Source organism: Cucurbita pepo, chromosome LG04 (genome assembly GCF_002806865.2).
Source record: "Cucurbita pepo subsp. pepo cultivar mu-cu-16 chromosome LG04, ASM280686v2, whole genome shotgun sequence".
NCBI classification, from domain to species: Eukaryota; Viridiplantae; Streptophyta; class Magnoliopsida; order Cucurbitales; family Cucurbitaceae; genus Cucurbita; species Cucurbita pepo.
In genome coordinates, this window is record NC_036641.1 from 11,651,048 (window position 1) to 11,674,682 (window position 23,635).

The following is a 23,635-nucleotide window of genomic DNA, read 5'->3' on the forward strand; positions in this document are numbered from 1 at the left end:
AAAATAAAAATGAAAGGAGAGCTAAAAGAAAAGACGATCCCTTCCATCTATATTGTCAACCACCGACGTCTAAACCATGTAGGGCTGCTACCAAAAAGATATTATCAAGTTGATCAGATTCCATCCCTACAAAGTAGATAGTACAGACGTTGACATAGGACAATATATTCAAGAAATTTGTAGTGACCTTTGGATGGCAATGTGTTGTTGAATTGAGAAAGTGCAGAGCCTTCTATAGGCTGAACTGAAGCGGCAATTGAATTAAATGACGTGCGACATCTCCCCATCTCCATTTGACTTTTACCCAATCTTCTAGAAAATTGCAATAACAACGTGGGTCGAATAGTTGAGTGAATTTGTCTACAATGAGTAGGTAATGGTTTGATTCGTGCACTCAATAAACTGTCCATCAATTATCCGTCTGCTATGAACAAAACAAAGTAACCAAATCAGTGAACCTGGTCGACACATACACTCCAGCACTTACCCAGTTCAGAGTTCGATAAATCAAAGAAAATCCATCAAGCGAACACACCCTTGTCTCTATATCAACAACCAACACAATAATATATGATATATGCATATCTTATAACTGAAGAAACCTAGATCCGCATGAACTCAGAAAATCTAAAAGGAAACATATATTTGCCATTAAAAATCCAAAACGAAGCCACGAAAAGCAAGAAGAAAAAGGGCAGGAAGATAAATCTCTAACCAATTTCAAACATTAAACAATCCCCAGTATAAATCTTTCCTTTCCACCGGATTCCTCAAATTTACGGAAAACAGAACGTGGGTGGGCGAAAATGGACAAAAACAAAGCAAAATGGAAGCCATTAAGCGGAGGTAACCCAATGAGATTCATTGAAAGAAAAATGTGAAACATAGAGGTCAAGGATCAGAAATGGAGTACTTGTAATCCTATTACAATTCAGTTGCAGACTGTCGAGCAGAAATTTACCAAGCTGTGTCTCGCTTCTCTGGATCTGTGAAATTCGCTCGCTTTTGCAAGAATAACCAAACAGCTGATGGAAAAAAAGGCTTGCGCCACGCTCAAAGTTCGCCCTGCCTTTGGAGAGAATAGTTTAAGAACGTTACTATTCACGGATTTTTACCCTTTCATTGTCAAATGACATTAGAGGATAACATTATTTTAATTGTCTACGAAATTGATCGTATCCTGTTTAAAGCTTCACTTTCCAGTATTAAAAAAAAAAAAAAAAAAAAAAAAAATTTTTAAACTCAGGTCTAGTTTAACAATTACAGGAAAGTTGATTTATAGATTAACCTAAAATTAATTTAGGTCAAATCGAGTCAATTTAAGTTTATCGTTAATTCTTTTTTCATCTATAAAGTCATACAAACTTTACTTATTGAACATTTTTTAAATTTTTAATTCATATACTAGTTTATCCAGGAGTAATATTGAAAATTTTATATTAGTAAAATGAAACCTATGAAAATTTGACATCATAAATTAAACATAAACTTCTCTTAATTAGACATTGTACTACTTCCATGAACTGTGAAGGGAAATTTCGGAGTAATACTCACATGTAAAACACATATGAACTTCTCTCGAAGCTTTAATTTTGTTGAAACAAAACTCTAAATTTGAATAGAGGTAAACAAAATTAAAAAATTACACAAAATTAATCAAAGACATTATTGTAAAATCTCGTGTATATATATATATATATATATATATATATATAAGTGGTTTATATTGGTAGTCGAACTCTTTCCTCCAAAATTTGAAAAGCATATTCATACTTGATTTTTTGTATATGAAAATGTTTATTATTTAATTATCAAGTCAAATAAAAGTTGGTATCAAACTAAGAATGAAGGCCAATTTTAAGTTTTATACCATCAAGAATAAAATAGAATAAATTTCAAACTGCTAGACCTAACGTGAAGGTAAAGAGTTAACTATTTATGAACTACTAAACCTAACCTAAGAATAAAATAGAATGAGTTGTAATCTACTAAACCTATGGTGAGGCTAAGATGTTAACTTCATGAAAAACCTTTAAATTTGATCACATTTTCTTCTGCATCATGGCATTTGATTCATTTCTGGCTTTTAGCATTGCCCAATGGTCAACACTATATTAAATATATATTTCAAAACACATTCTCTTTGAATTTTTGTTTTATTATAAAAATGGCTGTTACCCATTTTCCAAAGGGCTTAAGAAGTTACCCATCACGGTCAATTTAGCCCACCTTCTTCTTCCCCACACGCCACCCTAAACTAATAATAGGAGAATTTTGGAAAGTTTCACTTTAAAGTGAGCTGAGCTGAGCTGAGCTGATTGTTCCAATTAGATCATAAAAATCAAATCTGAGAAAATTCTCAACACAAAAATACACTCACCCACTTCAACCTGAAACAGGTCGAAAGCAATTCAACAACCGTCTGGTTGCCTAGTTCAGTAAATCTAACTGCACATCACACCCACTTTTCTTTTTCTCCAAACTCGGTAAATCTGAGAACTTCAATAGATCATAGGATACTGAATTATCAAATTATCAGAAATACCCATCTATGTGGCTGCTGCATATGCATACATGCATGTGTACCATATGTAAGACTCGCATGTCCAAGAACAAAATCAAGTATCTGAACTTCTTTTAAAAAATTATTTATAAATACTAATTACCCTATAAACTTCTTTGCTTTCTAATCTATTTTTTACCAATAAATTTGAAATTCAAGTTAAAGCATAGGTAAAACGCAAGTAATTAACAAAACAAAAAAAAAATTAAAACTAGATAATTATCTAGAGAAGTTTAGATATTTTAAATGAAAGAGAGAGAGAGAATGCACATGCATGAAGGCATAGATTAACCATGAGAAAATATAGAAGATAAACTATCCTTATATAAAAAATCATACCTTATATAAAAAGGATATCTATAAGAGGGGAGAGAGAGTGAGTCATCCCGCAGCAGCACACACAGTACTACTTACAGCCGCCCGCCCGCCATGAAAGAACAGGAAGAAAGAAGATACCAAACTAAAAAATAATTATCCAATGGCTGCTAGACGTCAACTTCCTTTCTCTCTCCTCTTGCATGCAGAAACAAACCACATGATCCCTTTCGTTTGCATCCATCTCATATTCGAAATCCAATGATTAACCTGCCTCAGCATCACTTTCTCTCCTAATCCACCCAACAAAACCTTCTTCCCTTCCTTTAATTATTTATCTCTAATCATTCACACATTTCAATCAAACCAATACGCCACCAAATGTACATATGCTCAACCTTCCATTGTCCTTTTCTATATATATTCTCAACTGCCCCTATATTTCAACCACAAACTTGTCAATGAAAATAAGGAAGCAAACATGGAATACAACTTCATGTGTTAGTCCCAATGTATGACTTATTTCTCACCACCAACTTCAGCTTCCATTCATAAACTAGCTCGCATTCATTTTCCTTCGGATTTGCAGGGGCAGTACAGCTAAGTTTTCTTGAAGAGAAGGGGAGAAATGGATACATTTTTTCAGTTTTGAATGAAAATACTGAACCTGCCCAGATTAGAGGAGAGTCCTATCAATGGAAATTCATTTGGAGAGACAGACAGAGCAGAGACTCTCTCTCTCAGCTGCCTTTGCTCTCTCTCCTTCTTCTTCATCGTCATCATCCACTTCTTCGTCCCGCACATCCTCTTCTTTCCAAAATGACACATTTAGTTTTTCAGGTCAGAATGAGGACAGATCGTGGTATGCTCCACGACTGCGATTTATTGACTTTCTTTGTGACAATGGAAGTGAATGGAAATTGGCAGAGAAGCGGTTCGATCAGCTGTCTTGGACCAGTGTTGGATCTGAACCAGCCGTGAAGTGGTCTAATTTTGCCTTCTGTATAGGTGAGATGCTAAGCAACACGGTTCTCTCTGTTTTTTTTGTTTTAATCTCTAGTCCTTCCCTCTTCTCAGCAATCAAAGACAATGAGAAAAATGAGATATCAAAAACTCAGAGACTCTAGCTTAATAAGAAATTATTTGAATCAACATTCATCAGTCAAACTCTAACGTCGGAAAAGCAACAAAGTAATCAGGAAAGCATTACATAACTAATTTAGATCACTTCATTCATGAGAAAAGCTAAATTGTGTCAATAGTCCATAAATATATTTTAAATTTTACAAACATAGTCAAGCATTTGAACTATTCAAGATAGAAGTGTTTCTTCTTAATAAATGAATTTATGTATTAACCATTTATCTCTTCCATCACCATCTTTCGAGTAGGAATGTCAGAGTCCGAGGAATTTGCTTACGAACTCTTGAGGGCGCTAAGAAGAAGAAAAGATTGGCAAATAGAAATCACCAAAAGTGAATTTCATAATCTCTGGTGCCGGTTGAGTCATTCGAGTGTTAATTCAAGAACAAGACTTCTATTTGACCTGTAAAAACTAATATCCCCTAATTCTCAATTCTTTGCCTTTTTATTTGGCAATAAATGTAAAACCAATTCCTCCTATTACTGATCACCTTTCCCGTTTGTGTAATTTCCTCCAGTTGTGATAGGAATATGGATGGAAGGGTAACTGAGAAAGATATCAAACAGGTCTCTCTGAACTTTTACAATATTTCTCTTCTTTTCGGGATGTCGGAAAGAATAAGGTTTTATTTGTTTTGGTGTTAACATTATAATAAATTTGGGACTTTCAGATAATACTGTTAACTGCTAGTGCCAATAAGTTATCTGTGACCCATGAAGAAGGAGAAGATTATGCTGCTTTAGTCATGGAAGTACTAGATGAAGGAAAGCAGGGCTACATTGAGGTATTATTATATGTTTCGATATTGTTTTCCTTCAGATTTAAGATAAATTTCATCTTATTTAAACAACAGCAACTATGGATCCGCCGTTAAAGTATCTACATATCACGAGTCCTTTCACTAGTATTAATTATCAAGTAGCAGACATATTAGTTTTCTTCAAAATGAATCTAACATTTTGAGTAAAGTAACATTAATTGTGCACCTAATGGTTAGAGAAAAATTGAGAACATATCCAGTACTTTGGGATTACCAAACATGTATTACCTAATATCATTTCAAGAACAACTACATTGGTTTATTTTGGACTTTCAGTGAAACATTGAGTATCTCTAATATGCTATTGTCTACTTTGGGCATAAATGCTCATGGTTTTACTTTTGGTCTTACTCAAAATATATCATACCAATCACTTATATACTCCTAATCTTCCCCTCATCTAACCAATGTAAGGCTGTGGTCACAATTTTCTCCTAATCTAGCCCATAGGAGACTTTGACCATACTCCCAGCAGTTTTTTAATCCAAAAAGCAAATAAGAACAAACGAAGACACATACTAAGTTCATATAAGGTGGTCCTATCTACTCAATACTCTATCCTGCTGTTGTATCAAATGCATTGCCATCAAACAGATCAAACGAGTTCAAAGATGCCAAAAAGGGGCGGGGGGATTACCGTTTTGGTGATGGATATATTAAATGTCTCTGGGTACATTATGTTGATCACTGTATGGGTGAGAAAAATTGTGACGTAAATTCAACTCATTCTGTTCAGCCATGTGTAAGTGTATATACATGCATTGAATTCAACAATAGAGGTGAGAAAATATTCAGTGTATTACGAGTCATCTAAGGCTTTATAGTTAAACTAATATGCTTTATAGTCTTTGAGATTAGTAATATTCAGTGTATTACTAATCTTCTTTACACTAATCTGTTACGTAAATTGCAGCTACCTCAATTTGAGAAGCTCTTCAAGATAACCTCCCCTAACGCTATTTCCCCTCTAAACAAACGGTCATCAAATTCACTCAACGGGTATAGCCATGACCCATTTCAAGAGTCGATATGTGAGGCTGAAATGTTGCTCAGATCTCAATGGAGACGAGCATGGATGGTGGCTTTGTGGTTGGTCATATGCCTTGCATTGTTCTACTGGAAATTCATTCAATACTGCAGACGAATGGAGTTTGAAGTCATGGGTTATTGCCTCTCGATTGCCAAGGGAGCAGCAGAGACTTTGAAATTTAACATGGCTCTAATCTTGCTCCCTGTTTGCCGAAGCACAATTACACGGCTTCGTAGAAATTTGTCTCTGAACTCGGTCATTCCTTTCAACGACAATTTAAATTTCCACAAGGTAAACGAAGCTTCGGTATTTTATATTTGGGTTGCATAACAAAAACAAGTCTGTAATTTGGCAACTCCTATGTATGTACTTGGTTAAATTTTCATTGGTTTGTCCACAAACTACACTAATGCATATGTTTTTCCAACCTAGTTAGTTGCAGGAGGCATTGCAGTCGGAGTTATCCTACATGGAGGAACCCATCTTGTTTGTGATTTTCCAAGAATTAGTAACTGTGACAAGACAATTTTTCAGCGAACTATTGCTTCTCGGTTCAACTACCATCAGCCATCTTACCTTGAAATCTTGTCCACAACTGAGACGCTAACAGGCATTATTATGGTCACATTGATGGCAATTGCATTTTTGCTGGCTACAAAGTGGCCGCGCCGCAAATCAGCCTCACTTCCAAGGTCTATCCAACATGTCACAGGATATAATACATTTTGGTATTCCCACCATTTGTTCGTATTTGTATATGCATTACTCATAGTTCACTCCATATTCCTATTCCTAACCGACAAAGCAACTGAAAAAACGGTAAGCCACTTTTCTCAGCTTAAATTTCGTAAGTGCATCATAGATTCTCTTCGAAGTATTCTCTAGATGCTCAAATTTTAAAGCTGATTCTGATCTGTTCAACCTTTTTCCCTCTTTTTTTTGTTTTTGTGAAGACTTGGATGTATATAGCAATTCCAGTTCTATTATATACAGGAGAGAGGATTTATAGAGCGATTAGATCATGTTTGTACGAAGTGAAAGTTTTGAAGGTATTCCTATTTTACCTTCCGATTTAAACGAGATGAGGACAGCAACCTCTAATATGAGTATTTAACAACATTTGTATGTTTATTTTGTATTATATAAAGGCAAGGACTTATTCAGGAAAAGTTTTATTTCTCAAGTTGAGCAAACCAGAGAGATTCAAGTATCGAAGTGGGATGTACGTATTAATCCAATGCCCTCAAATCTCCCCATTTGAATGGTAATACATCCTAATAAGTTTCAGTCTTCTAAGTTCTAATAGCTATTCTCATTAATTCTTTACTTACTAAAATGTATCTTCATTTTTTAGGCACCCGTTTTCATTAACTTCTGCCCCACAAGATACCCACCTGAGCATGCATATCAGAAATCTGGGAGATTGGAGTTATGAGCTATACAGCCTGTTTCATGAGGTAATGAGTGAAGGGTGATTGGTGGGAAAGATAAAATTTTACAATTCTCTAAAAGAATCATATATCTTTCATTATTGTTTAGTTCTTATAAGTAATTAGTGTAATTTTTCATGAGAACTTAAATCATGAAGGAAATAAGAGAGAGTTCTATGATAAGTACTAGATACATTCTCTAGGACTAGGTTGAGCATTCTAACTTAAAGCTGACACTCTACCTAGAGGTAAAATGGAAGGATAATCAAGTCAGTCTCAATCATACAAATTTATGACTTCTAGGGAACTTCTGCTTCAAAGGAGTACCCGAAAATATTCATTGATGGACCCTATGGTGCTGCTTCTCAAGACCATGTCAAGTACAACCATGTGGTGCTAATTGGCCTGGGTATTGGAGCCACACCCTTCATGAGCATCCTAAAAGATGTTCTAAACAGGTTAACTGGGAAATGTGATGGCCATGTAAGACTCCTTTTTCCCTTGATTTTATTGCCTCAGTTTCCTTCCATTACTTACCATCAACAAAGCTTGACTTTGGTTAAAAATTGAGTAGACTGACAATGGAAAAGGCAGCCCAAGTAAATCCAAAACCTACCTTTACTGGGTTACGAGAGAGCAAAGTTCCTTTGATTGGTTTAAAGACTTCATGAACGATTTAACACACTCAGACCAAACTCAGGTAAAAACAACGTAACTCAATACTTTAGTTCTGCAAATATGCTTTGAGATATACTGGCTGACATTTGTATTTTTAAAACCATTCTTATGTTACAATGCTCTTAGTTAGCTGTGGAGATGCACAATTTCCTCACTAGTGTACATCATGAAGATGATGTAAGGTCTGTTTTGATCAGAGCAATTCAAGCCCTACATTATACTCGAAGGGGCATCGACATTGTCTCCAAGACTCCTGTAAGTTTCCATATACACGGCCTGAACCTAAGAGAAAGATAAACCATCGGCCACCTTACCTTGTCTAAAAATTGAATGAGGAATCTGTAAGTCCCATAATTTCTTGTTAAAAAAGAAAGTAACCCACGTAGTGTAGGCTACGCCATTGAACTGAGTAACAAGTTTTAAATTAATCAAATCCTATAAAATGCGTGTTCCTTTCTCCTAAAAGATGAAATGCTTTAAGAACATAGGTACACATAGCTATCAAGCTTTCCTAATCTCTTACTTCCTAGATTAGTTTATAATATGTATTACTTTGGGAAGTATGCTGCATTCTTGAGATCGCAAAGTTGGACTTAAGCCTTCGAAATTAGTTACTAAAGACCACTTCCATATCTATTTAATTGTGTCTTACCTTAAAACTACATTGAAAGGGTATTTATCTGCCTTAGTTTCTTATTTGCTTAAAATTTTCATAAAATAATAGATAAGATATAGCAAAATAATTGTTAATTACTGCATACAAGCAATTTTAGATAAGAAAAACCTTCAAGAGAACAATGTTGTTTCTGTGTGATATTATCAATAAGTGTTTGCTGAAATGAGTTAACAATTGATTGAAATTTCAAAATGAAATGATGACATGTTTATATCTCTTCAATTTTTAGGTAAGCACTCATTTTGGTCGCCCAAACTGGATAAACATCTTCTCGAATTTGGTTCAGAGGCACAGAGGAGAAAGAATTGGTAAGATCAAAGGAAAATTAGACTTTCCTTAATCCTTCAACTAAGACTTTGTTGACTGTGGCAACCCCCTCCCCCCTCCCACAACCAAAAAACTACTTACCGAGAAGGTGGTTTGGTTTTAAACAGGGGTTTTCTACTGTGGTCCATCGGCACTGGCGAGAGAACTCGAAGGGTTCTGCACCAAGTTCTCCACCAAAACTTCCACTAGATTTGTATTCCATAAGGAGAATTATTAGATGAAAATTATTTTTCAATTATACAAATTTGCACCGCTTCCGCTAGCGGAGAGGGCACAACCGCCAAAGAATAAATTATATCATTACAGTGTATTACTTCTCTCCACCCTCGTCCCTTTAAGTCACTAAAGCGGCTTAAATATGTCGTTTCACATGCACTAATGCATTAATAAGTTGAAACAAATTTCAAGGCACAGAATAAACTGATAACAAATAGAAACCAAACCAAAGTTCCATGAATGGTAAATTGCTATCCCGAGTCAAAAGAAACGTACCGAATGGCACCATCCAGACAATGCGCTTGAATGTGCATCATTTTTTTCTTAAACACTGGATCTCGAAATTGTCAACCCGACGCGGCTTGTTCTAGATGCAATCTCTTCTGTCATAGACCAAAATACAACAAGAGAAATCACTAAGCGGAGAAAAACAAAAGCATAAAACAAGTAGAATCATACTCAACTCCACAGTTCATTTCTACAAATCAAAGAATTGAATCAAACCGATACAATTAATCAACAATACAGTCAGCTAAAACGGTCCAACGACTCTCCGTCCAATACTAAATCTCAATAGCTAATTAGGAAGACGATGGAGATACTAAACGCTTCGTGTAAAATTGAAACAGTTTAATTCATGCGACAGAGAAATAGAGATGTTACGTGTTGCTGCGAGGCGTTCAAACCATTCAGCCGCATCACAATTCGAGCAATTCAAATGCGGCAGCGACAGGATAGCACAGAGGAAACCGACGCCCAACTACCCACCCGCGCAATTTTCCTTTCACTGAAATGTCCCGCCATAAATAAAAAAGGGTAAATTATTGTGCTTTAAATATTAAATAAAACGTTTATTTTCATCCATAAATTATATATTAAAATAATAAATAAAACTGAAATATAATTTGTGGATTAAATTATAAATACTCGATATTCTGTTTCAATTTAACGAGAATAACTTACTAGAAAAAATCAATATTTGATGGGAAATTTAACTATTAGTCAAATAAATAAATAAATAAATAAATAAATATATATATATATATATATATAATTTAACTGAAATTTTAACTAAGCCCTAACTTTTCCTGTCCAGAAGCCCAATACAGGAGTAAATGCCCGCCATCTCCATCTGAGAGTGGAGACGGAGAACTTGGAGCAACTCTAGCTCGCTCTACGAATTTCGAATGGCGGCCCACTCCTCAACTTCCAATAACGACCGAGCTTTGAGAACTGCAACTTCTAATCAGTTCTTTGGTGAGCATTTTTGTATTTTTTTTTTTACTTTGTTCTTGCTGGAATGCTAGCGGCTTAATCGTTTACTTTACTGGATTGAATTCACCAACAGAGTAGTAGGAACATGGAGAAATGTAGGAAATAAGAGTAAAAATTATTTTCGACTTCTTCGTCATGGAAAACTGTGAGTAAAATAATAGAGAATGAAGATTTGAGTGTTTGCTTCCCTAATGCTTCATGGATTTTGTCTAATATTTGATGCGCTAGAGAAGATATTGTAAATACGTGCTAGTTTTAGTTAACAATAAGCTTCTTAGTCTTGTAGCACACGTAGTGAATTGCTATATGTTTGATTTAAATGGATATAGATACTTTATTACAAATATGCTATATTTTCCTGCAGCATGGAGGGAATTTATATGGGGAGCTATTGCTGGAGCATTTGGAGAAGGAATGATGCACCCTATTGATACCATAAAGACTCGGATTCAAAGCCAGGCTATTCTATATGGAAGTCAAGTATGACGCGTAGGCGAGCTCATAAATTGTGTCAGTTGATGAAAATACTTTGATCTTATTTTCAGGATACCAGCTTGGTGAAAATTTTAAATTCTATTTTAATCATTAATATGATGGATTTTCTGCGGCATCTAGTGATATATTGTTCGTCCCCCTCCCCAAAAGACCTTGTTTATTTTGAATTTCCTAACTCTAAATTGGTTATTTATCTCATTTATATCAGAATCAAAAGGGCCTGTTGCAGATGGTCCAATCAGTATGGAAAATTGACGGATTTAGGGGTACCCTTTACACTCTTTTGTGTTACTTGATAAGTTCACGCATCTAGCTTTGCTGTATTATTTGGTTTTTTATCATCATCTAATCGCTTTTTAGGCTTTTATAGGGGTATAGCTCCTGGAGTTACTGGCTCACTTGCCACTGGAGCTACATACTTTGGTGTCATTGAGTCCAGCAAGAAATGGATTGAAGAAACACATCCTAGCCTTGGCGGTCATTGGGCTCATTTCATTGCTGGAGCAGTTGGTAATCAATCCTTGATATCCCAAAAGATTTATCTCACTTTTGAGTCATGCCACCTCATGATCATTACTGTAGCCTTTTTGACGAAGTTCAATGCTGATGAATTCACCAAAGAAATAATTATGTGTGTATTTGCGCTTCTTGTTTCATTCTACACTAGTTAATGAGATTCATTCATTACCCCTTTCTCTTGGGACTCGTATAGATTATGTTTCATGTCTGAATAATGCGCTGTTCAGATCTATAAATGAGGATGCCCCTATTTCGTTTTTCAAAGGCAGTGACCCAAGGCATCCACATCCAATTACTTCCTTTCAACGAATAATTTTATTTGTTGGCCCCGAACCTCCAATTCTAATTACTGTAAACCAAATTCTGTGTGAACATTATTCCAAGTAAAACGAACCTCCAATTCTAATTACTGTAAACCAAATTCTGTGTGAACATTATTCCAAGCTTTTACATGTTTCATGGTGTGAGATCCCACATTGGCTGGAGAGAGGAACGAAGCATTTTCTATAAGGGTGTGGAACACTCTCCCCAGCAAACGCGTTTTAAAATCGTGAGACTGATGGCAATATGTAACAAGCCAAAACAGACAATGTCTACTAGTGGTGGGCTTGGACTGCTACATTTGATCTCTGACTCTTCTTTTCCTTTGTCCATTTCAGGTGATACACTGGGTTCATTTGTATATGTTCCATGTGAAGTTATGAAGCAACGGATGCAAGTTCAAGGCACAAGGTCATCTTGGAGCTCCCTTCCCATGAAGGATAATATCTCTATGAAGCATGGTGGGCAAATGTATGGCTATTATTCAGGGATGTTCCAGGCTGGTCGTTCAATCTTGAAGCAACAAGGACTAAGAGGATTGTATGCAGGGTCTGAACTCTGAACCATTTGATTTTATCTTTTTTATTTTATTTTCATAATTTCGTTAGCAAAGTATACTGAGAGTGAAAAATAACTTCTGCATGATTTTGATGCTCTCCTTTTATCTTGCCAGATATTGGTCTACACTTGCCAGGGATGTGCCGTTTGCTGGTCTAATGGTATATAAATTTGGAATTTGAGTACCTTTGTTTGAGTTGGCTGCCTTTCTCATCTGTTAGTTGCTCTTGGATCGTTTTGTTTTGTATTGATTTATCAGTTATGTATCTGCAGATATTACTGTCATGCCAGATCCATAGCACAATTCTCAGTTGCTAATTGATTAATCTAGAAAAGGACACCTCTTGTGTTCACACGCTTGTATACTGACTGAAGCTAATTTTTATAGAAGTTTACCTTAGGTCGTAATCTTATATTTAATTATTTCACCGTTGCTTAACTTGTATACTTTATTTGAGTCTTGTTCCTTCGACTTATTGTCTTGGGGTTCTTTATGCTATACACAAGTTAAATGGGTTGAAAAAAAAATTCTTGATGCTTTCATCGACTTTGTCTTGTGGACTTTCTCACTGACAAATGGATCAGCAGAGGGAAGAACAAACAATTTTAAATTAATGAAAATGACATTTCTCCCTCCAAAGGGATATCGATTCTCTATCGATGTCTGTTTGATGAGTTTATCAATTAAGGTTTCTTTATCGCACTGCAGGTCATGTTTTATGAGGCGCTAAAAGATTTGACCGAGCATGGGAAGCAAAGATGGATGCCTAATTCAGATGTTAATAGCTCCTTGGAAGGACTTGTGTTGGGGGGATTAGCTGGTGGTATGCATCTTGACTGCACTTCACCGTTAATAATTAAGTTCTGAAGTTCATTTTTTCTTTAAAAATATCACTTTTAGCATGTATGGTTGGTGTTCTAATGCATGGGTCTGAAATTGCTAGGTCTCAGTGCTTATCTGACCACTCCCTTGGATGTGATCAAAACAAGAATGCAAGTTCAGGGATCAAATTTCAGGTATCAGATGATTATCAACCCGCTTGAATATGTTTTTTCTAGAGAAATTCCTCACTTCACGTCCAGTGTCATCGGCTTAATCGATCTTGATAGTGGTTCAAGATGATGTTTATATACGGTACTTTCTCGTAAAATCCTCAGGTATAACAGCTGGTTAGATGCAGTGAGAACTATATGGGGGAGTGAAGGAACAAAGGGGATGTTTAGGGGTAGCATACCCAGAATCACATGGTACATTCCAGCTTCTGCTCTAACTTTTATGGCTGTAGAATTTCTGAGAGACCATTTCAATGAAAGATTGGACGATGAATCCAAAAAAGAAGCTACTAGCTTATCAGCTGACAGAAAAGGAACTTTGGGAGAAGTAGCATAAGCAGCTCGAGACTGAATCGAATTTCTATCCATCGGCAGAGACATCGACTCGTGTCGAATTTTGCATATAAACATTGTAAGTTGTATTTGCAGTACCAATTAATCAAAAGGATCATTAGTTGATGGGATAAACAAATGAACTCCATGACTTGAGGAGGAGGGAGGGGTCTATATTTTATGAGAGACCCACAACAATGTAGTCTTCAAAATCAAAAGAGATGAATAGATAGACAATATTTGGTTTCCTCTTAATAGATCGACATCGATTAAGTATTATAATTTTTTTTTTTTTTTTTGTTAATTTCTTTTCTCAAATTATTATTTTTAGATGTATTTATCAAAATTGTAGCCTTTTTGTTTTAGTTTAAGAAATTGGACTTAAATTTTGAAAACATTTTCAAAATTTGAGGATTTATTTATTTATTTATATAATAAAAAGTAAATACATTGAGAGACAAATCTTAAATATTTCAAAATTGGGTTTAAATAAGTTTAATACAACGAGTTTATTAAATTGCAATTGTTTTATTTTTGTTATATAGTTTCTTTAAAATTCAACCATTTATCGAATTAAATCAATATTTCTTTTTATGGAATATTATTATTATTATTATTAACTAGTGTAAATATAGTTTTCAATGTTATTTGCAATATATTGTAAATTAGTTTTGTGTTAAATAAATAATTTTTAAAAAACAAACAACAAAAGCAAGATGCCAAATTTACAAAGTTCTCACNATTGCAAAAGAATTCTCAATTTAATATAGAAGACTGAACTTTTCGTATAAATATTCAATTCAATCCTGAGCTGAGCCAAAATCCCAGGGGAGCAGAAGAAAGCGCGGAATCCCTAACTCGATGGCGTCCGGCAAGCGATGCCATTACGAGGTTCTGGGCTTGCACATCGACTCCACCGCCGATGAGATTAGATCGGCATACCGAAAGCTAGCCCTCCAGCGCCACCCCGATAAGCTTGTCCAGTCCGGTTTGTCTCCGGCGGATGCCACGGCTCAGTTTCAAGAGCTTCAGCATGCTTACGAGGTCCTCTCCGATCCTAAGGAACGCGCCTGGTACGACTCTCATCGTTCCCAAATCCTTTTCTCTGATGCCGCTTCGGTTAATTCCAACTCTGTTGTTCCGAATCTGTTTCCGTTTTTCTCCAATACCGTTTATTCTGGCTATTCGGATTCTGGACGAGGGTTTTACAAGATCTATTCTGAAATTTTTGACAAAATTTACGGAAATGAGATTAATTTCGCCAAGAAATTAGGATTGCGTTTGGATATGGTTCGCGAAGCTCCGGTTATGGGGAATTTGGATAGTCCGTACACGCAGGTGACTGCGTTTTATAATTACTGGCTTGGATTTTGTACGGTTATGGATTTTTGTTGGGCTGATCAGTATGATGTTATGGCCGGTCCCAACCGGAAATTGAGGAGGCTAATGGAGGAGGATAACAAGAAGCTGAGGAAGAAGGCAAAGAAGGAGTACAATGAGACAGTGAGAGGTTTGGCTGAGTTTGTGAAGAAGAGGGATAAGAGAGTGCTCGATATGGCCATGAAAAGGAACTTGGAAATGGAGAAGAAGAAGCAAGAGGAGAAAGAAAGGAAAAAAAGGTTAGAGAGGGAGAAGATGGAGAAGCTTAGGGCATATGAGGAACCAGATTGGGCAAAGGTTGAGGAGGTTGAGGACGATGAGGACGACGAGTTTGAGGAAGAGAATAAGAGAGGGAAAGAGCTTTACTGCGTTTTGTGTGGGAAAAAGTTCAAGAGTGAAAAGCAGTGGAAGAATCACGAGCAGTCGAAAAAGCACAAGGAGAAGGTTGCGGAGTTCAGAGAAACACTAGATGATGAGGGTGAATCTGAAGAATTTGTCGACGAAGTAGAAGTTGAAGAAGAAACGACACTGCTGGATGATGGGATTGATAAACTAGGGGAGCAGTTCAAGGAGAGTTTCGATGTTGAAGCAGAAGAAACCATAAGTGGGGCAGAACTTAGTGGGAGTGAAAACAACAATATTCATGAAGTTGATAGAACAGATACGGGTGCTGAGGCACAAGGATCTGATGACGACGAAACCGATGTTCTTGAAGCAATGGCAGCTGGTCTCCGAAATAGAAAAAACACAGCTTCAGTGAATCAGCATAAAGCTTCTCCAGTCAAAGCTCAGGTCGAAAATGAGAATGATGAGCTTAATCCAGCAGATTATGATAACGGTAGGAGGGGAAGAAAAAGTCGTCGAGCCAAAAAGAAGGGCAAGGGAAATGATGAAGCTATGAATGAAATAGATTCACAAAATGAGAAAAACAATGGAGATGAAACATCACATCAGCAGGATTCTCCTTCCCAGTTGCTAGCCAACAACGAAAGTAGCGATAAGGGGGCCAGTGAATTGGCAAAAGAACAAAAGATTTCGAGTAAATCTGCTGATCGGAAGGCGGTCGTGCAGAATGACACAAAGATCAACTCTAGGCATTCATCTAAAGGAAAGAAATCCAAGGTAATTTACATTGTGCAGATCTGTTTTATAATTCTATCATTATTTTAGCTAGACTATCAGTAATATGCAACGATTCTTCATGTTATGAACTAAAGATATCATGTATTCCGAAATTAAGAAAGTTGAACATAAACTAGGTAAGCTTCGCATTAGTTCAATGTTCCACTCGGCTTCCTTCTAGTTAGAGTGTTGATTATAGTGATTTGTGCTCACAATTTCTAATGATGTAATGTTTTAAACTTAGGCAACATCAAAGGATTCTGGCAATTTATGCGCAACTTGTGGAGAGCAGTTTGAATCAAGGTAATTGTTGTTTAGACATCCCCTCATCTATTATTCACCAACACATCTTTCATATCTTATAATAACACAATCACTTCCAGAATAACTGGACCAATTTGAAGTGGGTTTTTGATGTATCATGACAGGAATAAACTGCATAAGCATTTGGGAGCCACAGGACATGCTGCTTTAAAATATTGATATCATCAACATTTTGAAGCTAGTTCTGTACCACATTGGGTGAGATTTCAATTATTTAGGGACGGCATGAGTTGCAGGATGCGATTCCATGGCTAGTCAAGTAATGAGGATAATAGCGTCTACAGATTGTTTTCTATCCAGAAAGGTATGATTTTTTTTTTTTTTTTTTTTTTTTTTTTTTTTTTTTTTTTTTTTTTTTTTTTTNTCATTGTTCTATTGTAAAAACTGCAAGAATCCAAGGATTTAAAGCTGGAGGAGATAGTACCAGGAGAGATTTTCTAAATATGTGATTTATAGAATCTAAAAAGAAAATAGATTACTTCTTGATCGGGTTTATAGTTTTGGATCGATCGAGGTTTTTGCGACTTCTTGATACAAATCTAATGGCCTTCCAGTTCTATTTCTTGATTTAGAGAGAAATAAAATGATGAATAAGATCAAAACAAAATAAAAACACAAATTAAAATGTAGTGAGAAAAGAGGGATCTTAAGAAATGATTTCAGCCATTTAGACCAAATATCCAATTAATCAAACATCTGCTATTAATTTTTCATTCAAATTTGAAAAGAAAAGAAAAAAAAAAAAAAAAAAAAAAAAAAAAAAAAAAACTTCGAATGAACAAAATAATTCTGGATCTGTAAAGCTAGCCATATGCACAGAGCACAAAGAAATAATAAAGGAAAAAGTTATTCTGCGGGTCCCACTAGAGCATGAAAAATACCCATCCAAAAAGAAATGAGGGGACCAAGTGGGGAAGACTAAACGAGTGGAGGAAAGAAGAACAAACAAACAAATGAAAGCTGTCTAAGAGCAAAACTGTAACATCACATGCTTCCAAACTCAACTCAGATCCATGGCATGCAAAACCCTTATCTCTCAACCTCTCCACTTGAATACGAAGATTTGACAATTAGTCGTATACATTATGAACTAAACTGTTTATGATAGGCTTGCGCATCAAAACCGACGAGTAGTCATACACTTACAAAAGTACAAGGAAAGAAAATGAACACTTTGAAGTAGACATACAAAACGGGTTGTCATGGACATGCAATCGTAGACAACACACCTTGAACGAGCATGATCATGACACTAATCCCGTTTACCAACCAAAACCACCACAAGAAAAAAAAAAAAAATAGAACTCCATCAAACCATATGCTTAAAGAACATGATTGCAAACAAGAAAGCAAGTACATTAGCAATGAGAGTAAGTTGGAGCCTTGATCCGCTGGCACTGTAGTCGGTGTTCATCCCGCCAACGCCCGGTGGTCCTAGACCGTTGCTACCGGTGCCGAAGCCGTTCCCGCCCATGACACCGCCGGTAGGTGTTGTAGAACCAAATGGAGTGTTGGTTGTGGTGGTTGGAGTAAATCCAGTGCCCGGGTTGGTGGTGGTTGGAGTCCCAGACACTGGAATAGTCCCACTATTTACAGGGCTGCAACAATACATTACCAAAAATCAAATCAAACCCACTTCAGATAAGATGAGATAGAACACAGTTCTTCCCCAACAAACCTTCCTCCCTCCACATGTGAACCCCTCTCTCCAAAAATCATGGTCGGCCTAGGCTCAAATCTCAATGATATCCCATCTCGAGGAACTAACATAAATCAGACCAACATTATGAAAACTCCATTTTCAACCTCCCACTCTCTTTTGAAAATAAATGTATCAGTAAGTTCGGTTAAAGACAACCATGGAATCTATTATGGATTTACGACCACATTCTCCATAGAGCCCTTTTATCTCTTCTTTCTCTATTCTCGAGTTATGAAAGAAGGAACCGAGAAGAAAGTGTTAGCAACAACAAGTTCATATCAATCTAAGGGAAGAAGCCAGAAAAAATGGTCGTGTTGACAAGAAGAGCATCTATGATTACAACACAATGGGATGATGATGGCTAATCTAATGGCCAAAAGCATCTTTTCCAACAGTATCTATGATTATCAAAAGCTAACTTTGAATTTAGTTTTTGAGTTTTTAATTAACAAGATGCTCTACTTCTTTTCAAGTAAAAAGCTTCTCTGATTGTTCAAATGAAAACTAAATCATAAAATAAAGCAGAAGCATACCTAGCGCTAGAAGGATAAACGCAGCCTGAAATGCCTGAAAAGATACCAAGAAAGAAAGAGATATTCATAAGCATGAAGTCATAATTTAATTTAGTAGCTGAAATAGACGGCTAAGGGCCTTTGAAATGAGTATCTGAGTTAATTCCGATGTGGGTTTGTTTCCATTTTTCTTCTCACCAAGTTAATCAGTTCTTACTTACAAAAAATTAGAGAAAAACATGAGAATGTAGAGAGCGAAGTCTTACTGGGGTTGGTAGTAGTGACCATTGCTGTGCCAGAAAAATCACAGGAACCTGGAGCTTGGCCCTTCCTTTGGAAATAGCTATTAGCAGCATAGGAACAATGGGCCTCGACAGTGTTGGGAAGGAAACAGCCACCATTTTGATGAATAGGGACACAGTCAGCCCCAGCTCCACAAGCGTAGTCCAGTGTCTTCTGAAGAGCTGCATCGCCCAATCCGCTCTTGCAAACACACCATGTTGCACCTACAAGTTCCATAAAACCAGCATTTTAAGAGACAGCCAGAAGAAAACGAACGAAACACAACGAGATCTGGACATCTAAAGAAACTTCAAAGGTACTGCAAACTCACTAAACCCTTGAACCACTTAGCCACCCAAAAGGAACAACAAATGGTGAATTATTGTAACATTAAGAAAAGCATGGTTCACAAGAGAAATGCTCATGAGAAGTCAAACTAAAAAAGAGATACCAGAATATGCGTTTGATCTACACAACAGAAGTAAAGAATGCATAAGAAATGCAGGGAGCTTACGTGAATGGCCAGTCATGGCGAGAATAAGCAGCCCAATAGCTAAAACAGGCATCCCACAAGACATGATTACAGAGCTCAGAGATGGTGGGCAGAAGAAAGTTGTCACTACCACACACACACACACACAGAGAAAGAGAGAGCTATGGAGAGAAAGGGAGAGAATGTAAAAAACCCTGAAGTGGAGGGTATGTTCTATACAAATAAAGGGAGTGGGTTTTCAGAGGGTAAATGGCATCAATTAGAGTGGCCCACTTTTGGGTTTTCTAGCCACTGCTCTTTCTGCTCCTTGTTAACCAGTACGCGCGTGACCCACCAATAACTTCCCATTTCCATTTCTCTACTCACAGAAACTCACAACTCTGTTATCCCATAGGTAGCTAGCGGACTCGTTTTAAAGTCTTGAGGGGACGTCCGAAACGGAAAATCCGACAATATGTGGATTTGGGGCGTTACAAACGGTACAAGAGCGACGATGTAACAGCCTTTTCTGTTCTCCGAAGGGGTACATACGAGGTGGTGTGCCAGTAAGCACGCCGGCCCCAAACTGAAAATGGGAGTTCATTCTTACAAACTGAAAATGTATGGCCGGCAACCTTGAACGGATCGTTGGAAGACGCCGGCGGGAAAAACTAATACTGGGCCGAGGATGAGCAACCAAGGGCTGGGCCCGACGGAGAGTCAGTCCAGAGGCCTCGTCCATGTTCAACTTACTGGGCAAAAGCCCGTTCGGCAAGGCCCAATGAAACGAATGGACGAGCGTTGCAGTTAACATCTGGACCATTCTCAGGCCCAAACTCATACCCACGCAGATCCTCCGCCCAGCCCCAAACGGAATCACCACCAAGTTATTTCCCTTCACATCGCCTTGAACCAAACGAAACGTTAATTAATGATTAGGTCAAAACTCAGGCAAGCATGCACATAAATGGACGGCACTGACCTTCCGGAGTAACCGCCACCGTGGACCATACGGCGCAAAAACCATGTCCTAATAATTATATGCTATATATTTAGCGCCGGCGTTCGGCGGCCGGCTGAGGAAATTAGTGTCTCCAATCTTCAAAAATTGCTCTGCTATTGCTGCCGATGCCGCCACAACGACGTCGACAGAGCCGAATCGGAGGTACATCAGAGGTCCGTACTCACCGGACATGGTGGCGAGGTGGGAGCGGAGAGGCACTCCGCCGATTTGCTAAAATATGGTTATGAAATTGAAGAGTTTGGGGGGTAAATTTGTAATTTGGGCTTTGAACTGATCGTAAATCAGAGAAGCTGTACCGTACACGTGTTTTGATTTATTTACTTTTTTAACCCCAAAATCTCCATGCATCCAACCTATTTGTGTATATTAAAATGATCTTAAATATGTTTTTGACAGTTTTCAAAATATAATTTATTGTTTTTATTTATTTCTTGTTCATTAATCTCCAAATTATGTTATGTTATACAATGATATATAAATACTTTTTAAATACAAAATAATAAAATGTGCGAATAGATTTTGTCCATTATTTTAAAAATATTTTATATTTTTAAAAATTTGAGCTTTAACTTTATCATAAATCTTCTAAACATGTGGTTGAAGTAAAAAATACATTAAAATATTATATTAAAAATCAGAATGATAGTTTCATATTTAATCCTAACAAGCCGTCTTGAAATGTTCATGAAATATCAAGAGTAATATTTTTTTAATTATAATTTAATATTTATTTTAAGCTTAGTAGTTGCAAGAACGGAGATAAGAAGTAACCTATCGAAGGCCATCATTGATAAACTCCAGGCGATAATCTGGGCCGAGGATGTGCAACCAAGGGCTGGGCCCGACGCAGAGTCAGTCCAAAGGCCTCGTCCATGTTCAACTCACCGGGCGAAAGCCCGCTAGGCAAGGCCCAATCAAACGAATGGACCAGCGAGGCAGTTAATATCTGGACCATTCTCAGGCCCATACTCATCCCCACGCAGATCCTCCGTCCAGCCCCAAACGGAATCACTCCAAAGTCATTTCCCTTCACATCGACGTGGGCCTTCTCGCCACCGGGGAGGAACCTATCGGGCCTAAACTCGAGTGGGCTTGTCCATTCTTTTGGGTCACGGCTGATGGCCCATACGTCCACCAACAGAGTGGAGCCCTTAGGGATACGGTAGCCGCTGATTTCGCAGCTCTCGGCAGCCATGCGGGGGAGGGAGAGCGGCGTTGGTGGGTGGAGCCGGAATGTTTCCTTCACCACCGCTTGGAGATAGCCGAGCTTCGGCAGGTCCAGATCGGAAACTACCCGATCACGGCCCACTATAGAGTCCAGTTCTTGTTGGGCCTGGTGCATCATCTTTGGGTGTCTGATGAGTTCCGCCAAGGCCCATTCGACTGTGCTTGCTGACGTGTCGGTTCCAGCTGTGAACATATTCTGCATGAAAATGAAACGCAAATGACGTAACTATTATGTTCCTTCGCTTTTAGTTAACAAAATTGAAGGGTAGAAAGGGAACAGAATTTTAGAGATTTTTTTTTTTTTTAAAAATAAAACTAAATTTAAATAGAAATGATAACCAATAGCAAAGCTTTGATCTCAGTGTCATTCAGCTTCTCGTTTTCATCTTCAGCACGATCCCTTGCGGACAGAAGCGTGCTCAGCAAGTCTTGGTGCTCACCGCCGCCGCCGCCGCCGCCGCTGGCCAATAAATTTCGGTGCTCCTCCAGGATCTTGGACAATAAATCATCGAACCATTTGTGGACCTTTTTCATCTCTCTTGCCACGCCCAGCAAATCAAGCCAATCAAGCGACGGGAAAAAGTCGCCGGGGTTGAACTTTCCGGACAGAATCATGACTTGTTCTACCATCGCCTTAAACTGGTCTGACATTGGATCGCCACCGCCACTTCCATCGCCGAAAACACGTCGGCCGATCATCGTCCGCCCGAGGGCATTGGCTGTGCACACGGTGAGCAAACTCCCCAAGGTGGCCGGTGCCTCTCCGGACCTTGCAAGGGCCTGTACCAGCACCCCCACCTCCTCCTGTACTTTCGGAAATAATTCAAGTATTAGAGGCAAGTCTAGAGTCTTTTTACAATAAGTTAAGGTATTTGGATGAAAGTCCTAAATTTGTAAATTTAGAGAATGATCGTGAATAATATTACATTATTGTAGAGAGTCGTGTTCATATTAACATATTATTAATTATTCATTTATTTTGATAACTCCAATCAAACCTACCCTTGAAAATAAAATAAGAATAATTGAGTACAGTACCCCACAATAATAACTGGTAATTAAAACAGAGTAATAAATGATCTTCCAACTAGTGTGATAAATCTTCCAGCATGGGTACTTGAACTTTAAATCAATTCAAACAAAGAAATTGGTCCCACCCTGCAAGACGTACAACAATCCTTCGACTTTGAAGAATTGAACAAATTCCTACCTCTCATTTCACCTGTCAAGGTTTCCAAACACCATTCCAAAAACAATTTAGCCTTTTTATTTGTTTCTAATTATGATTATGAATTTTAGAGCTTATTTCATCAGATTGCTACTTCCACCTTGAAAAATTGGTAAAGATGATATTAATAAAAATAAATTTTGACATTTTTCATCTAAAAACATATTATTGAAACAAAATTTTAATATTTTCAAAGACAAAATACTCAAGCATACTATTAAAGACAAAATACTCAGGTAATTTTGAATAATTTTAAAAGATCTAAGTATTATTAAATTTTTAAAATTTAATAATATTATGAAACCAAAATTGAGGTTAAAAATAGATAACAAGACAAATATATATAATTACTTTTCCCCGTCATTCTCAATGTGAGGCAGCAGTTTTTATGGCTAATAATGTAAAATTGGAAAGATTTATTTGGCGTTTTAAAGCGTAGGGCATTAACGACGAACGTGACAGTTCAAGTTTGTTTCCTTTTATTAAAAATCTTGTGAATAAAGATTGTCGATACAGTAAAGAAAAATTTTAAACCTCTTTAAGAAAAGTTGTACGGAAACCAACCTTGCTTGCATCATCGTCATTACTTTCTCCCCCCCCCCCCCCCCC

The 23,635-nt window shown here is 37.2% G+C and overlaps 6 protein-coding genes and 1 long non-coding RNA gene across 15 annotated transcripts in view; 3 read left to right on the plus strand and 4 right to left on the minus strand.

Annotated features, from left to right (window-relative positions):
- Nucleotides 1-1,140, minus strand: part of LOC111793273 (phosphoserine phosphatase, chloroplastic) — a 4,160-nt gene extending 3,020 nt beyond the window's left edge. The window contains exons 1-2 of one of the 6 annotated variants that reach the window (XM_023675087.1): nt 914-1,140; nt 188-421 (exon numbers count right to left, since the gene is read on the minus strand). In XM_023675087.1, coding sequence (XP_023530855.1) covers nt 188-410 — 223 coding nt within the window. In that variant the 5' untranslated portion in view covers nt 411-421; nt 914-1,140. Of the gene's footprint in view, nt 1-187; nt 425-715; nt 850-913 lie in introns of those variants that run through there. The other 5 variants (XM_023675086.1, XM_023675084.1, XM_023675085.1 and 2 more) reach the window with 5 other exon arrangements.
- Nucleotides 1,141-2,975: 1,835 nt separating this feature from the next.
- On the plus strand, nt 2,976-9,304 carry LOC111793272 (respiratory burst oxidase homolog protein A-like). Of its 2 annotated transcripts, XM_023675083.1 has the most exons (15): nt 2,977-3,390; nt 3,468-3,886; nt 4,270-4,426; nt 4,540-4,588; nt 4,693-4,806; nt 5,756-6,163; nt 6,305-6,691; nt 6,826-6,921; nt 7,021-7,136; nt 7,227-7,329; nt 7,606-7,785; nt 7,877-8,002; nt 8,107-8,235; nt 8,886-8,964; nt 9,091-9,304. In XM_023675083.1, exons 2-15 carry the CDS (start codon nt 3,574-3,576, stop codon nt 9,198-9,200), a joined length of 2,367 nt encoding a protein of 788 aa, XP_023530851.1. In that variant the 5' UTR covers nt 2,977-3,390; nt 3,468-3,573; the 3' UTR covers nt 9,201-9,304. The 2 variants fall into 2 exon arrangements, with proteins under 2 accessions (XP_023530850.1, XP_023530851.1); XM_023675082.1 differs by having other exon boundaries at nt 2,976-3,886.
- Nucleotides 3,872-9,998, minus strand: LOC111793275. Its single transcript, XR_002814908.1, has 3 exons — nt 9,863-9,998; nt 9,476-9,582; nt 3,872-3,947 (listed from the first exon to the last, which is right to left on the minus strand). It is a non-coding gene; the product is annotated as an uncharacterized LOC111793275 (long non-coding RNA).
- A 301-nt stretch (nt 9,999-10,299) lies between these two features.
- On the plus strand, nt 10,300-14,008 carry LOC111792231 (mitochondrial substrate carrier family protein E-like). 2 transcript variants are annotated; one of them, XM_023673580.1, is made up of 9 exons: nt 10,300-10,456; nt 10,839-10,954; nt 11,178-11,235; nt 11,330-11,479; nt 12,148-12,358; nt 12,483-12,528; nt 13,077-13,191; nt 13,312-13,384; nt 13,526-14,008. In XM_023673580.1, exons 1-9 carry the CDS (start codon nt 10,387-10,389, stop codon nt 13,755-13,757), a joined length of 1,071 nt encoding a protein of 356 aa, XP_023529348.1. In that variant the 5' UTR covers nt 10,300-10,386; the 3' UTR covers nt 13,758-14,008. The 2 variants fall into 2 exon arrangements, with proteins under 2 accessions (XP_023529348.1, XP_023529349.1); XM_023673581.1 differs by lacking the exon at nt 10,300-10,456 and having other exon boundaries at nt 10,839-10,984.
- A 548-nt stretch (nt 14,009-14,556) lies between these two features.
- Nucleotides 14,557-17,141, plus strand: LOC111793164 (DNAJ protein JJJ1 homolog). Its single transcript, XM_023674930.1, has 3 exons — nt 14,557-16,255; nt 16,500-16,558; nt 16,684-17,141. The coding sequence occupies exons 1-3, from the start codon at nt 14,615-14,617 to the stop codon at nt 16,736-16,738; spliced, it is 1,755 nt and encodes a 584-aa protein (XP_023530698.1). The 5' UTR covers nt 14,557-14,614; the 3' UTR covers nt 16,739-17,141.
- Nucleotides 17,142-17,641: 500 nt separating this feature from the next.
- Nucleotides 17,642-19,781, minus strand: LOC111793165 (PLASMODESMATA CALLOSE-BINDING PROTEIN 3-like). Its single transcript, XM_023674931.1, has 4 exons — nt 19,590-19,781; nt 19,060-19,299; nt 18,815-18,848; nt 17,642-18,177 (listed from the first exon to the last, which is right to left on the minus strand). The coding sequence occupies exons 1-4, from the start codon at nt 19,651-19,653 to the stop codon at nt 17,889-17,891; spliced, it is 627 nt and encodes a 208-aa protein (XP_023530699.1). The 5' UTR covers nt 19,654-19,781; the 3' UTR covers nt 17,642-17,888.
- Nucleotides 19,782-21,224: 1,443 nt separating this feature from the next.
- LOC111792334 (flavonoid 3'-monooxygenase) overlaps nt 21,225-23,635 on the minus strand; it is a 4,597-nt gene continuing 2,186 nt past the window's right edge. For both annotated transcript variants that reach the window (XM_023673727.1, XM_023673726.1), the window contains 2 exons: nt 22,138-22,602; nt 21,225-21,994 (listed from right to left, as the gene is read on the minus strand). In XM_023673727.1, the coding sequence (XP_023529495.1) occupies nt 21,356-21,994; nt 22,138-22,602 (1,104 nt within the window). In that variant the 3' untranslated portion in view covers nt 21,225-21,355. The remainder of the gene's footprint in view (nt 21,995-22,137; nt 22,603-23,635) is intronic.